Source organism: Cryptotermes secundus, unplaced genomic scaffold (genome assembly GCF_002891405.2).
Source record: "Cryptotermes secundus unplaced genomic scaffold, Csec_1.0 scaffold1537, whole genome shotgun sequence".
In the NCBI taxonomy this organism is placed as follows: Eukaryota; Metazoa; Arthropoda; class Insecta; order Blattodea; family Kalotermitidae; genus Cryptotermes; species Cryptotermes secundus.
This window is the reverse complement of record NW_019724612.1, coordinates 170,610-185,393: the sequence shown is the minus strand read 5'-3', so window position 1 is coordinate 185,393 and position 14,784 is coordinate 170,610. Positions and strand designations below refer to the sequence as shown.

General features: G+C 41.5%; 1 protein-coding gene across 1 annotated transcript; it reads left to right on the top strand.

Annotated features, from left to right (window-relative positions):
- The first annotated feature begins 402 nt into the window (after positions 1-402).
- Positions 403-8,827, top strand: LOC111862570 (zinc finger protein 420). The gene is made up of 5 exons (XM_023848068.2): positions 403-426; positions 2,402-2,690; positions 4,843-5,044; positions 6,416-6,529; positions 8,704-8,827. The coding sequence occupies exons 1-5, from the start codon at positions 403-405 to the stop codon at positions 8,825-8,827; spliced, it is 753 nt and encodes a 250-aa protein (XP_023703836.2).
- Positions 8,828-14,784: the final 5,957 nt, after the last annotated feature.

The following is a 14,784-nucleotide window of genomic DNA, read 5'->3' as shown; positions in this document are numbered from 1 at the left end:
ATTTCATCTGAATTTTTATATTAACTTCACAAAATTCTCTCCTAATCAATACAAGCCATTACTTGTAACAAACTTCTCTTCTGAAGTTGTACAGATCAAGTTCGCAGAAACGTATCAGAGGACATTTTCAACATGAAAGAGCCTTACTGCCTCCAAGAGGCGTATGAGAGAATTCTGTATTTGATGCAGCTGACACCGTAACGTCTATTGTGACACAACAGGATTTTTGGTTGGAGGGGTGTTGACTAGGACCCCTCCCCTTATCAGTCAGGATGATATAGGAAGGGGGTGGTAGTTCCACAAGAAACTGAGATTTACCTCATCCTGATGCACTTGCAACTCCATCCCTCTAACAGTTATTTTCGGTCTACATATATTTAATAAAGGGGAGGCGTATATGATATGGGACTTGTTAAGGGGTGCAAGGTGGGTTGAATTAATGGAGGGGAGTTGTTGAAGAGGGTGGATCTTGTACCCATGGTCATGTATCCTATAATATATAATGAGAAGTAAATGGTGATTGATACCACAGTATCAGCGTGGCTTTAGGGCTGGGTGTGTGGTGCTCGCAGTAGTAAATGTATCAGCATAAACATTACTTATAAGTGAGTGATAATTTTTTTAAGAATTGTGTTTAGCAAATCATTGATGTCTCTTCATTTCACAATCTAGTTTCTTGACATGACTTCCCAAAGTCACTTAGATCTTAGAGAACCATAAAGCACCCGATAAAAATTAATGTCTGTTTGCAACTTATAAAACAATTAATTTCTAGCAATATGTATCCTGTAACATCACATCATTTACTGAAACCTGCATCAGAGGAGACGTCTTCAGTTAAATCATTGCTCGGTTTATCAAACAAAAATATTAAACAAAGTCCGGTTAGAACTGCGACGACACTAACAACAAAACAAGCCGAGTCGGCAACAAAAGTAATTGCTGTTACCGATATTCCGCGAGGAACCTGCTCAGAAGACATCAGCGTAGCACAGCTGACTCAAGACGAAACTTCGCTTCCTCAGAATGTAAGTACCTGTTATGTGTACTCTTCTTATGCCTTTCTTATTAGGCCCTCTGGCCTGTTTCCCATCAGAGTTAATCTGGAATTAGGCCGCACCATAGCTCATAGGTTAGTCGCTGGCTTCCAACCGCGGCGGCCCGGGTTCAATCCCGGGTCTGGTCAAGTGGGATTTGTGACGGAAAAAGGGGTGCTGGGTCGGGTTTTCCCACTAAGCGAATTTTTTACTCGTATTTATCATCTCCTCCTTCGTGCTACATGTCTCATTTATCTCATCTTCCTTTACTTGACATCCATAATAGAATTTCTTGAAGAGGAAGAATTATGAATTTTTCAGAATGTAATGTTCTCCATCTTTCTAATATTTCCTCCTTCGTAAGTCCAAATATTATCCTCAACGCTTTGGTCTCAACCCTCTCCTTATCTAAACTTGTCCCTTAATGTGAGAGAACGTGTTTTATGCCCTACAAAATAACAGGCTGCCTAGCTCCATAAAAATCGGCCAAATTCACAGAAATATTAGGAAACACAACATGGACTCGCAGTTGTCCCTAAAGGCTTACTTCCTTTTCAGATACCAAGAAAGAAGATGAAGCCTTTACAAGTCACTATTATTAATTACTGTATGTCTAAAAACGTTTTTGAGGGGATGGCATACCCTAAGTATGCGTTAAGACAGTTNATAGCAGGAAAGAAGATGAAGCCTTTACAAGTCACTATTATTAATTTCTGTACGTCTAAAACGTCTTTGAGGGGATGACATACCCTAAGTATGCTTTAAGACAGGTTTCCATCTCAGCTTAGATTTGAAGAATACAATTTCAAGACAAAATATTCCCCAACTACTGATACAAGCATAGCTGTGATTCTTCGCTTATTTATTGAAGCTAATTCGTTAACTAGCATACTAAACTGGAAACATAAGCAGGGATAGCTCACTCAGTATAATGATGGGCTACGAGCTAGGTAGCTAGGGTTCGATTCGCGGCAGGGGCAAAGTATTTTTCTTTACTCCACAGGGTCCAGGCCGGCTCTCAAGCTCACCCAGCCTCCTTTCCAATGCGCACCGCGCTTTATTTCTCCTGGGGCAAAGAGGGCAGTGGCGTGAAGCTGCCCACTCACCTCTGTCTAGTACCGAGGTCAAGAAAGCTGGAGCTATACCTCTTCTCTCCCATACGTCTTTATGGCGTGGTGCCTACATAATTGAGCACAGAGACAAATTTATCTTTTTACTAAACTAGAATTTGGACGTGTTCTATTAGGTTAAGTTATACATATATTATTTCGGAGAGACTGAGGAAAATACGAAGAGTCGTCCTCGACCGATGTTCGAACTAGGATGTGTAGAAATAAAAGTTCATTGCTGACGTTTGTGTGCAGACATCAACACTGAACACTGATGCCTATCTGTTGCTGCAGATTGCTGTGTGTGTCTCGGAGGAGGGTAAATTGAGAGCCACGGCCTGCGATAGCAGGTGGGTGCTGGAAGCAAGGCTGGCAGACGACTGCCACAGCTACAACGTGGTGCTTCAGAGAGGTGGTGCTAGTAACACCGTGATACTGCACGTGGTGAGGACCATCAGAAGAGGAGAAGAGCTGCAGCTTTGGTTCTCGGAGCAAATGCTGGTAGCTCTGGCTGTGCCCTTCCTCACACCGCTCAACATACAAGGTAAAATAGAACTGTCTCTGTCCCACTATGTTTGAGACACGATGTAAATAAATTGAAGGTGAAGAAAACAGTCTTCTGGAATGTGGCGCCGTGTAGATATTGTGTTAACCGATGTTTCGGAGGAACGTATCGCCTGTGCTCTGTGAGCACTTGCTCGCGCCGGTTTCTCGCTTGCAGAGTTTCTTCTTTTTTCTTCTACCCTGAAGATGGAGGCGATACGTTCCTCAGAAACGTCGGTTAACACAATATATACACGGTGCCACATACCAGAAGACTCCTTTCTTCATCGTCACCGCCGTGAAAACCTCAAATCTTACAAACTGAAGGTGGACAGTAATTCAGATATAACACAAGAGTGTACCCACTAAACAAAAAATTCCACCCTTACAAATATGTGAAAATTTGACTTTAAGGTCGAAAATTTACCTTCGATTAGTAACCATTTTTATTGCGCTGTCATTTAAAACACCTCTGGTGTTCAAATTATTCAATTATTTTGAATTCATCTTGTACGTTTGTGTCCTAGGAATATCTAATACCTTCCACATCGAAGCGAGGAGCTATTTACAACCATAATCGAATATATTTGCTTTGTCACTTGAAATTAAATTACGGTATTCACTGAAATGTGGATTCGATGACGTTACCGCCTTAATTACTTGCTATAACACTTAAGTAACTACATAGAGCGTTTCAACTGCCCAATATTTGGGGGGCTGATGAAGTGTTTCTGTGTCTACTGTGATCATGCCATTGGATATTGTCTGAGTCTCTTACAGTTTCGTAACTGGCACTCGGGGGGCTGTTAGGCAGCATAACGTAAATTCTAGTCTACTGAGACAAATCCGATTCGGACCTGAGATGCCAAATCAATTCATTTCTGCTATTCATCTTCGTTCAGAAGTGTCACTCTTAAGCGCTGGCTGGACGACCGAAGAATCTGCGCTTGATTGCCAGTAGGAGAAGGAAATTTTTCTCTTCTCCATAGCACCCATACCAGCTCCGAGGCTCACTCAACCTTCTGTGCAACGGGTACCGTTGGCTGTTCCCCCGGAGGAAAAGCACCAAGGGAGTGAAGCTGACCGCTCACGTCCATCTAGCGCCGAAGTTAATCATGGCGAGATTATATCGCCAGACTCCCACATATCTTTATCGCTCTCTGCTTAACTAATTAATGAGAGGTATAACCATACCTTTAGTCTTAAGTTTCTCCGCATTTTCGCCGGGTTGTTATATTAAGACTTTCGTATGGATTAAGCCCATATAGATAGGTTATGTGTAAGCGGCCTCCGTAGTCTAGGGGTAACATTCCCACCTCATGACTCAAGGTACGCGGGTTCAAACCCGGCGGAGCAAACATTCACGGAACAAGTCCTCCGGGAGGGACTTTAAGCCGTGGGTCCCGTGTCGTAGATTTAAGGCACGTAAAATAACCTCATGTATCTAGGAGACCTCTGAACAAAATTATTAGGTAAAAGCTTTCCCGCCCAAGTAGTTNTACCGAATCCACTCAAAATTCATCTAGCACTTGACTGCGGCCGCTTACACAAATTTCATTTATGGAAACGTCTGAGACGCCATTTCTCAAATAAACAAGAAGACAACAGCACAAGAGATCAACATAGAGCATCTAGCGACCCTATTCAGAGCATTTCATCTTTAGCCCACACCACAACATACACTCCTCCAACATTCGGGTTCAAATTCGAGTTAGTCTCAAAAGACGATAGGACTAACTATTCAAATCTCTCAGGCCCACAGGATCTATCTGCCACGACTAACACAGTTCGTGTTCCCAACACTGCAACATCCTCGTCTGTTGTCAAGAATGAAGAGCTACAGAGTGTTCCAAATGAAGAAAGCCCCAACGTTAGACAGAGCACCAGATCAATTTCGGAGCCATTAAATATCCGAGGTTCAGCATTCAAACCGTACTGGAGTAAAAGGATAGATTCCTCAAGTACTGACAGCATCAGGACAAGCAGTGGAAGTGAGAGGAGTACGTCTGTGAATATTCTTCCTACTTCAAGATCCCCCCTTCTCTCGCAACCTCGTTTCTTCTTTCACCCACCATCACATCTCAGTGGAACGAGCTTGCAAAGGCAAAAATCATCTTCCATTACGGGACTTATCAGCGCGAATTCTCTCTTAGTGCCAAGAAGTTATAATAAACAGGATGTCCTGCCTCCCAGTAACTTCCAACAACAGTCTTCCATAGCTACGACGGCTGGCTTCAGCCATGCTGCAGAAATGGAGACGCTTGTCAGCAACCTTGGAAGATCAAAAAAAGGACATCTTTGTATCTACTGCGGCAAAATTTATTCTAGAAAATATGGACTCAAAATACATATCAGGTAAATTTTAATTAATTTATGTCTTGTCAGAACAGTACATGAAAAACCTCCAGACACGTGATGGATTGCCATTTTTTCAAGTTAGTAAGATGTTGGTTGACAAGTTTATGGGAAGGGAAGCGGAAGCTTCAGAGGTCCACAGGATGCGGAAATCAGAAAGCAGACATGATGAACACTAAGGGGGAGAGCAGATGTCTTTACACGATGACGGCTTGCAGACGTTAGAAGTTTCTGACTTCACATGCGTAAACTGAGCGAGATTGTGTAGAGGTAAAACTTCAGGCTTGTATTCGGGAAGTGATCGGTTCGAATCCATATCGGAGCAGCGGTTATCCTTAGACAGCTTTTCTACAATTTCCCTCAATCCCGCGAGGCAAATACCGGGGACAGTATCTCAATTAAGCTACGACAGCTTCTTTCCCAAATATTTCCATTTCATTGTTCACGAACCATCATTCCATACGACGCCATACGGTATTAGATGCTGATGGCGTCATAAAGGGGACCATAAAAAATACATTCACATAGGTGCGATTATGTAAAAAAAAAAGAAACTATATGTATATTAAGAGATTATTATCTTTATTATCAGCTTTAAGCCATGGCCTCCTTTTACATTCGAGGGAAAGGAACTATGATTTAGTTTTATTATATAAATTCATTAATCTAAAAGGTTTTACTAAACTAGCTTTCGTTGAAATTACATATATTAAGGGAATCTGAAATGAAACAGACTTCACTCAGGAATTTTTAATGACAGGATGTACCCGTTCTTCATCAGGTTTTTTATTTCTATCAGCTGTAACTTTTCTTTATTTAAATTAAATATATCTACCCCAACTCTACTGATATATCGCTCAGAATCTTTACCGTGAATATATTTACCCAAAATGAAATGTATTAAAATTTATATGCAGAACTGAATTAGACACATTAGCTTCTGATCTATGCTGATGACGTCAGTTTATTAGGCGTAAAAGTAAATACTGTGCAGAGAAGCACAGAGGAACTATTAGACACTGAGATGAGTTGAATGGAACCACGTAGTAAAAAGGGACAGATGTTAATAGAAAACTCTGGTGGAATAACTGGAAAGGAAGACCTAGGCGTAGATGAAAGAATAACTTTATAATCGATCTTAAAGGAATAAACTGGAAGTGTGTGAAATGGATTCATCTGGCGCATGATAGAGATAAGTGGCAGACTCTTATAAAAACGGCAACTGAAATATGGGTTAAATAAAAAGAGGGCCCGGGGTAATTGTTTTGTTTTCAAAGCGGTCCGTGTCGTATCAAAGTAGGTGATTAGTTCTTCACGCTACTTTTTATATATTTTCGTTCCTGAGAGACACTGTAATATCATCTTTTACAGGACACACACGGGCTACAAGCCACTGAAATGCAAGTTCTGCCTCCGTCCCTTCGGAGACCCTAGCAATCTCAACAAACACGTCCGGCTGCATGCGGAGGGTGACACCCCTTACAAGTAAGCAAAGCAATCTTAAAATTTCAGGGATTTTGAAAATAGCAATTGCATTTATTACAGCCAACTTCGTTCCAGCAAGAGCAGTTAACATAAATACAAATTTCAGTTTCATCAGCTACAACAAAGTAAGATTACCGCACAAAACAAGGACTTGCTAGCATAATTCATAAAGTGTGTACTTCCAGTCATACAAAACTTGATGTTAATATCACATTTAGGTAAGCAAATTTTTAGTCTAACTCCGTCTTGGACTACCGTGCCTGAACTGGTCATAGGGTCAAATTCTACTCGAATCAGAATTACATTATTGCTTGCAATTATAAATATGTAACATTATTATTATTATTATTCCTTATTTACATATTTAAAACCTAAATTATTTCCTGCTGCCATATTTTATACAAGCTATGCTTCTTCAAACCATTAAAATACTAATTCTAATCACTGTAAATCTATATATTTTACTTTTATCACTTCCTAATGATAATTTTGATTTTTTGTTAATGAAATAATAATAATTACATAAATTGTAAGATTTGAGGTTTTGGCGGCGGTGACTATGAAGAAAGCAGTCTTCTGGGATTTGGCACCGTGTATATGTGGTGTTAACCGACGTTTCGGAGGAACGTATCACCTCCATCTTCAGGGTAAGAGGAAAAATATAAGAAATCCGCAAGCGAAGAGACTGCTTTTACCGGTTCTCACGGTCTCTTCGCTTGCGGATTTCTTATATTTTTCCTTCTACTCTGAAGATGGAGGCGATACGTTCCTCCGAAACGTCGGTTAACACCACATATACACGGTGCCAAATCCCAGAAGACTGCTTTCTTCATTACATAAATTGTTTGGTTTTTGTATGTGCTTTGCAGTGTTTTTTTTTCTTCTTACTTACTCGTGCTTATTTTGTGATTGGTCTCTGGCCTATTAAGTTTAGACGAAAATAAAAATTTAACTGAATTGAATTACAGTGGGCCCTGGAACTTCGAACGGTTTGATGCTCGGAAACTTGAAACTGGAACAAATATTGGAGGAAAATGCGGGTTTGAAACAAGAACAAAAACTCGAAAGTGGAACAAAGAATTACGTGGTCGTCACGCCTTGTAGAGAAGTGGCGCCCCAATATCGCAGTTGTGAGCAGGAGTATCAACCTGTTTAATGGCAATGTAGTGCAAAATTTCACGAAAATAAAAAAAAAATAGACAAAACAAATGACATCTGATAGGTTTCTCTCCAAAGGGAACCCGAGTGATGGCAATGTTAATAAACTAGAGCTCTCAAACAGTGGATTCCAGATGCAAGAAAGGTAATTCACCTTTCAGTGAACAGTAACATCCCTCATACTATTATTATCCAGGGGCTATTCCCTGGGGATAACGCGGCCGGTGAGTGAAGTTAACCGCTTACGTCCAATTAGTACCTATGTCCACAAAATGTGGATCTATACATCCACTCCCCCGTAGCCTTCATGGGGTAGTGCTTAATTAGTTAAGCACAGGGACAACTTATTTTCATTGGCGCTACAGACCTCATTTGGGCCTAGGCTTACCTCCATGAAACTCTCCGTTTCACTTCGGTTTACTAGAACTTAGACATACGGTAGGACTCCTTGGGCGGGTGATCAGCTCGTCGAAAGGCCTCTACCTGTACACAAACACACAAAAACGCACACAAACATCCATGCCCTGAGTAGGATTCGAACACACGATCCCGGTTTCCAAGCGAGCGAAGACAGTGCATGCCTTAGACCGCTCGGCTACCGTGACCGGCAAGGACAACTTTACCTACCATTAAACCCCGAAATATCATATAAAAACAACCCACGTTCGCTTCCCTCACATCTTTTCCCAACTAAAATATAATCATATCCTGACCTTATTTGAGCTAATGAAAGCCTCTAAGAAATCACCGTGCAATCTTCATATTAAATATTTACACCCCTGCAGCCAAGTAACAACAGCATGGCTGTTTGTGTAACGGTATATGAGAATGTAATAGCAGGCTTAAGCCGCCTAAACGCGAGATTTTGGGACTCGAGTTCACTCCGGAAATGGAGCAACAATAAAACATCTGTCATTAGAGGTAACCAAGCCTATAGTTGCTTGAGGAAGGAGACGTATACATATACTCGGCAGCTGCACTTAGATGTCTTCTCTGTACAACTGTTCTGTTTTCAGATGCGACCTTTGTGGTAAGATCCTTGTGAGACGCAGAGACCTCGAGAGACATGTCAAATCCAGGCATTCTCCTCATCTCGATACGGAACAACATCAAGAAATTAATAAGAATAATTCCTCGTAGAACTCGCACAACAATTATAAGGGACAAACATATTTTTATCCTGTTTGTACGATATTACGTCCTGTCCGAGACACCTTACAGTGCAAGTACAAACACGTTGTAAAATATAGTTGTACTATAGAAAAATATGAAAATAAATAAACCATCTCAATTTTCCTTCATAGGCTTACAGAACGCTTATGGTAGGTTATCTAAATAACAGGTTATCTACCTTCTACCTCACATGGTCCGTCTCTAAACATATAGTTAGGAATGGAGAAACAAGAAAGGCAGGTAAGTTTTGTTACAAAAGTCAATCTTTTTGGAGACGATCAGTCCGAAATCGAAGACGGAGATATATTAAAACATACGCAGAGGCTACGATAATTGTGGCAAGAACCAGGGATTCAAAATGTAAAACAGCAGTTAATTGGGTCATGAAGTAAATCAGGCGAATGACCCCTAAAAAGGCACTTAAACGGTGGGAAACAAAGATAGGTAACATTGCAGTCACACCTCAGGCTACATGGCCCATTGCGAAATCTCTCCTAAAGAGGAATGGACCAAGGGCACTGGTTAGTTAGTTATTGGAGAGGGTGGGTTTCCCCATGCACTTAGACCAGTATTGGTCCATTGTGCTTCCATCTATGATATTCTACAAGTCTCTATACCCTACTGATATTGGTGCGTACCATCAGTCCCACCGAGCCAGCGAGTTCGGCCTCCACTGGCTTGGTGGTGTCTATAATGCTTCCCCCATCTATCAGAGGCATTAGAGACTACTGTTGGGCGGGAAACGTCCTTGAATTTGGCTCAGTGACCTCCTTTGGAGATATGAGGTTCTTTTACGTGCCGTAAAGCTACGACACGGGACACACGACTTAAAGTCCCTCCCGGAGGACTTGTTCCCTGAATTTTTCCGCCCTTAAAAATTCGACGACCTCCGCCGAGTTTCAACCCGCGTACAACGAGTCATGAGGTGGGAACGTTACCTCTAGACTATGGAGGCGGCTTACCAAGGGCACTAACTGCTATTCACCGTGCTTCAGGCTTTAAATTTCATCCATCCGAGAAAGCTAACGCAAATGCTGACTGTTTAGGAATTTAGTTCACACTACATCATCTGTCTGACGGAAACCATGAACGGCGGGTGGAGGCTAGAGTTCATGCTCTACTTGAAGACACAGACAACAGCCCCCTCACAGAATAAGACCATGTGACTTATAAAAATTAATAAATTCCTTGAAATTGAGAGAGACCTGTGGAATTGATGGCATTCCAAATGAGTGTCTCAGGCACCTTCCAAGGCGACCATTGGTATACTTGATACATTTATTCAATGATTGCCTTCTGCTGCCCATTATCTAATTCCTTGGAAGGAAGCAAAGGTAAGGACCCAAAATTCCCTCATAATTTACGTCCGATTACTCTCCTGTCCACAACAGGCAAATTATTCAAGAAAGTCGCCTGAAAATATTCCAAAAACACATTGGAGAAAGAAGCATGATTAATGCAGGCCAGTTTTGGTTTCCGTGCACGTCATAGCACGACACTGCAATGTATGAGGCTAACGGACCACGTGACCCTCAATTCCAACAATAAAATGCCTATGACTGCGGTCTTGGACATCGAAGAAGCCTTTGATACTACATGGTACTCGGGCCTGATATATAAGTTATCAAAATTTGAATTTTCGGCCAGCTTAATCAAGCTTATTGGATCTTTACTTTCACAAAGAAAATTAGGTGTTTCGGTTGAAGGCGAGATATCAACACCAAGGCAAATGCAAGCAGGAGTTCCACAAGGTACGATCCTGTCCCCTACTCTTTACAATATGTACATAAATGATGCCCCCTAAACACATGGCGTTCATTTAGCCCTATTTTGCAGATGACACCTGTCTGGATGCGACAGATCGCGAGGAGCGCGGTCTCACTCAGTGGAGACCTCGTGTGAGCGCTGGAATATCAAAATTAACGAAGATTAGACTCAGGGGATTTACGTCTCTCGCTGTCATCATCCGCCTGTGTCTCATCTTACACTGAATGGAAGAAATATTCCGTTTGTAATTAGTGCAAAATATCTCGGTGTAATCTTCGATAGGAGGGTTACATGGAGATTGTACATAGAAATGATCGAAGCAAAGGCCTTCAGAATATTTCTTAGATTGTATTCCCTATTTATGAGTGAGCGATCAAGCGCTAACATTAAACTGTCCTTCCACAGTGCTCTCATTCTATCTGTAATGATTTTTGCTAGTCCCGCCTGGGAATTTGCGGTAGACACCCATCTGATGTTATTGCAGCGCCTGCAAAACGAGTTTCTTAGCACCACTGGCAGTTTTCCAAGGTGCACACCGGTTCGCGATTTACATATGGCTTTCAAAATTCCGTACGTATATGATTATTTATTAAAATTACACTGGCAACAGGCAGAAGTCATACAAAATCATGATAACGAAAATAGTCGCAACATTGGACAAGGCGAAGCCCGGCACAGAAGTATAAGAGGCTTAAACTTGGAGGCGGTAAAGCATAAGACCTTCCAAGTGTCTTGTAGCGGAAGTTAGTAGAAATAGGGCATAATTTGCTGTACTGAGCCTTGACTGACAAAGGCCCTGTATATATTTTATATATATTTCTTAACATGTAAAATATAAATAACCTTTACATTATGAGAAATGACTTACTACTACAGACAATGACTCTCTCGTCAGAGTTGGCGCCCCACAAAAACAACACCGTAACTGCCAAACAATAATAAATATCTGGTTATGAGCCCCAGGTGGGACTCGACACCAAGACTAACTGACTGACTGACCGACCGTCAGTCGCAATACGACTTTGTCTTTGACTTTGAGCTTAGTTCTGTTCCCGTGTGGAGGCAGGGTCGAATTCCTCCACCACAGCCCTGCGAGTCGTAAGAGGCATTGAAAAGAAAAGCAATTGTAAACGACAGACTGGCCCTCTCGTCAGAGAGAGCCCCATATCAACAAACTCGCGTCTGTCTGACTAATAAAAATCTGTTCGTAGGCCCTAGATGGGTGCTTTATTCCAAGACGGACTCGCCGACTGGCCGTCGGTCGTAACATAAGACTCAGACTCAGAGCTTAGTTCGCCCTGTGGAGGCGGGCTCGAATACCTCCGCAGTAGCCCTGCGAGTACTAGAAGGCGAAGAAAAGTGAACACAGTGCCTAGGGGAATAACTGGGCCACCCTGATCCTGGAAGATTTAAATACGGGACCTGGCCTTCCAGGTTGGGGGAGTCTCGAATCTGAGATAGTAAAATATGGTCATGAAAGCCGCAGGACTCGGACCCAAGAATGACTGCGCTGGTGTAGGCCAGCAGCAATTGTAAACGAAAGACCCATCCTCTCGTCAGAGAGGATGTTACATAAGGACTATGGCCACAAGGGTTCAATTAAAACAAATCTCTAATCGTGATCCTCAAGGGGCTTGATGCCAAGATGAACTCATGGGCGCTAAACGGCCAGTCTTAATGTAACTGTGACTCTGACTCTTACTGTGAGCCTAGTTGGTTGATACACGCTCTGTGAAGAGAAGACTAGGAGGCTGGTATGAAATTGCTGCCAGCCTGGGAACTAGCCACTTGAAAGGCAGTTCTGTATAGGAGTCTGAAGAAAAGAGTTGATTGTAAGAGTGCTCAGTTGAAAAGTTCGGCTGAGAAGAGAAGAGTTCATGTGTCATATTTGGAGTGCGTAATTCAGTGAGACTGTCATAGTTCTTGTGTTAAAGTCCGTTGAGAGGAAACGGCTAGTGGAGATTGTAATAGACTGAGGACACTAATCTGTGTGCGTCAGTGATTTTTAAAGTGTAGTCGCGAGTCTTGAGTGTATAGATGGTCAATAAACTGAGTCAACAAACCAAACTCCGTCTTATGATCACTCTTAAACGTGACGATATCTGTAAGATTTGAGGCTTTCACGGCGGTGACTATGAAGAAAGTAGTCTTCTGGGATTTGGTGACGATATCTTTTCTAACGTTGGTGATCTTGCCAAACTAACGTTTTAAGCGTGTGAGAGAGGAGAAAACTAGTTATCTGCCAACAGAAAGAGAATATTAGTGGAAGCAGACACCGAAGGCCAGTATCTGATACAGCTCGAGTTATTTCAATCCAGTGTACGTATTTACTATGTTATGCTATCAGATACGGTTTAATATCATTCTCTTATATCCATTTTAGTCTTCAGAGTGTCTGCTTCCAAAGAGACTTTCCCACTAATGATACTTATTTCCTTGTTTCGCCCTTCGAAGTTACCTAAATTACTGCATAAACACAGTTACACAGTTAGAGTAGCAACGATATTCAGTGATGTTCAATGATATTCAAGTCGATATATCAGAGCTACCCAAATGCGGGAAATTTAAAGCCTATGCTCCCGACTGGCCTTGTCAGATCTACAGGATATTCCCGTAGGGAAGGTAGTTCAGCATCCATCAATTTTAATTTTCCTTGTTGGTCTTAAGATTATGAAAATTTAAGGCAAATTTGTCCCTGAGCTTCATTAATTAAGCATCATGCCATGAAGACATAAAGGGGAGTGGAAGTATAGCTCCACCCGTCTTGACCTCGCCACTAGATTGTAACCGATCATTACCGACCGGCTTAATTCTTAAATATTATTAACCACAATATAAAATTTAATTTCATTAATACTGAAGACTTAATGCCAATCTTGTGCTAAAGCTGACTTATACCCACTTTCTCTGTAACTATTCTGAGAATTCGTTTCACTAGTAGAGTGTGATCCAGTGACTTCTTCAAGGAACCCCCTCTGGTCGAAGCGAGGCCCCTGAGCGGAATCCTCATGCCCATACACATTCCCTTTTCCAGCCACATCACCCCTAATATTTTAACGTGGTTTTAAGATCACGTGGTGCTCAACGAAAGGACCAGGAGTGAGTAAGAAGAAGAGGAAAGTTAAAAGTAGCTTCATCAACGACGGCTACTCAACTCAACTTAAAAGGGAAGAGCGGTTAAAAGATGTAGGTGATTGGCCACCTTCACAGCCCGGTCGCTTTATCCCTGAAAGAGCCCCCGGTACCCATTAGATAGGAGGTTGAGTGGGCCTCAGAGTCGGTTTGGACGCTGTAGAAAAGAGAAGAGCGTTGCCCTGCCGGGAATCAAACCCAGGTAGGTCAGCCCGTAGCCCATCGTCATACCGATTGACCTATCTTTATGACGAAGGCTGTATATCTAAAATAATACAAATTATTACACACAGGCATGCAATGTCAAGGTTTTAAAATGAAAATGGATTTGAGGAAAACAGATTACTGTGTAAATATTTAGCTCTGAATCGTACCGCAAATGGTAATCTTATGAAGATAGTGTCATAAATTCAATCAAATACATTTTCCATACGCACATGCTTTATTCCAAAGCAACAAAACAGATTTTATGGTAACAAGTCTGGCGCACTTAAAAAAATGTAGTGACTTTTCTTGATTGATTTCTCAGAGTAATTTAGTAAATAAAATCCACAAGTATTTTCGTCGGCTTGGGGTCACTGAAGTTCTAAGTTAAGAAGGGACACTTTCGTCCTTATTTTAGGTACAGACTCTACGAAGTTTGAGTAATTGTGTCATCTTTATTGTGGTCTTTCTACGGGTTCCAAACGAAATATTTTAAAAATGTGTCAGCTTAGTCATGTCGTTATGTCCGTGTATAATAACTCGGGAAACGCTAGTTTGATATTAATTAAATTTGAAAATAGCCAGTTTTCTTGAAATTTGTCGACACATTCCAAATTTGGTTAAAACCGGATGAAGAAAACGAACATTTACATGACTATTATACATGCGGTTCAGAGGGCATTTCAAGTACAACTTGCAAAAAAAAGTGTCGGAGTGCTAACTGACCTGAGCAAACAAAGTAGAGAAAAACAAACATATTTTGTGACACTTTCCGGCAAATCTTGCCATTTTAGGAATAACTAGTAAAAGGTTTTGAATGA

Excerpts from the sequence above, each read along its gene's own strand:
- LOC111862570 (XM_023848068.2), top strand. The coding sequence starts at position 403 with ATGGGACTTGTTAAGGGGTGCAAG. Across the intron at positions 2,691-4,842 it reads CACACCGCTCAACATACAAG|TGCCAAGAAGTTATAATAAA; the intron begins GTAAAATAGAAC and ends ATTCTCTCTTAG. Across the intron at positions 5,045-6,415 it reads GGACTCAAAATACATATCAG|GACACACACGGGCTACAAGC; the intron begins GTAAATTTTAAT and ends CATCTTTTACAG.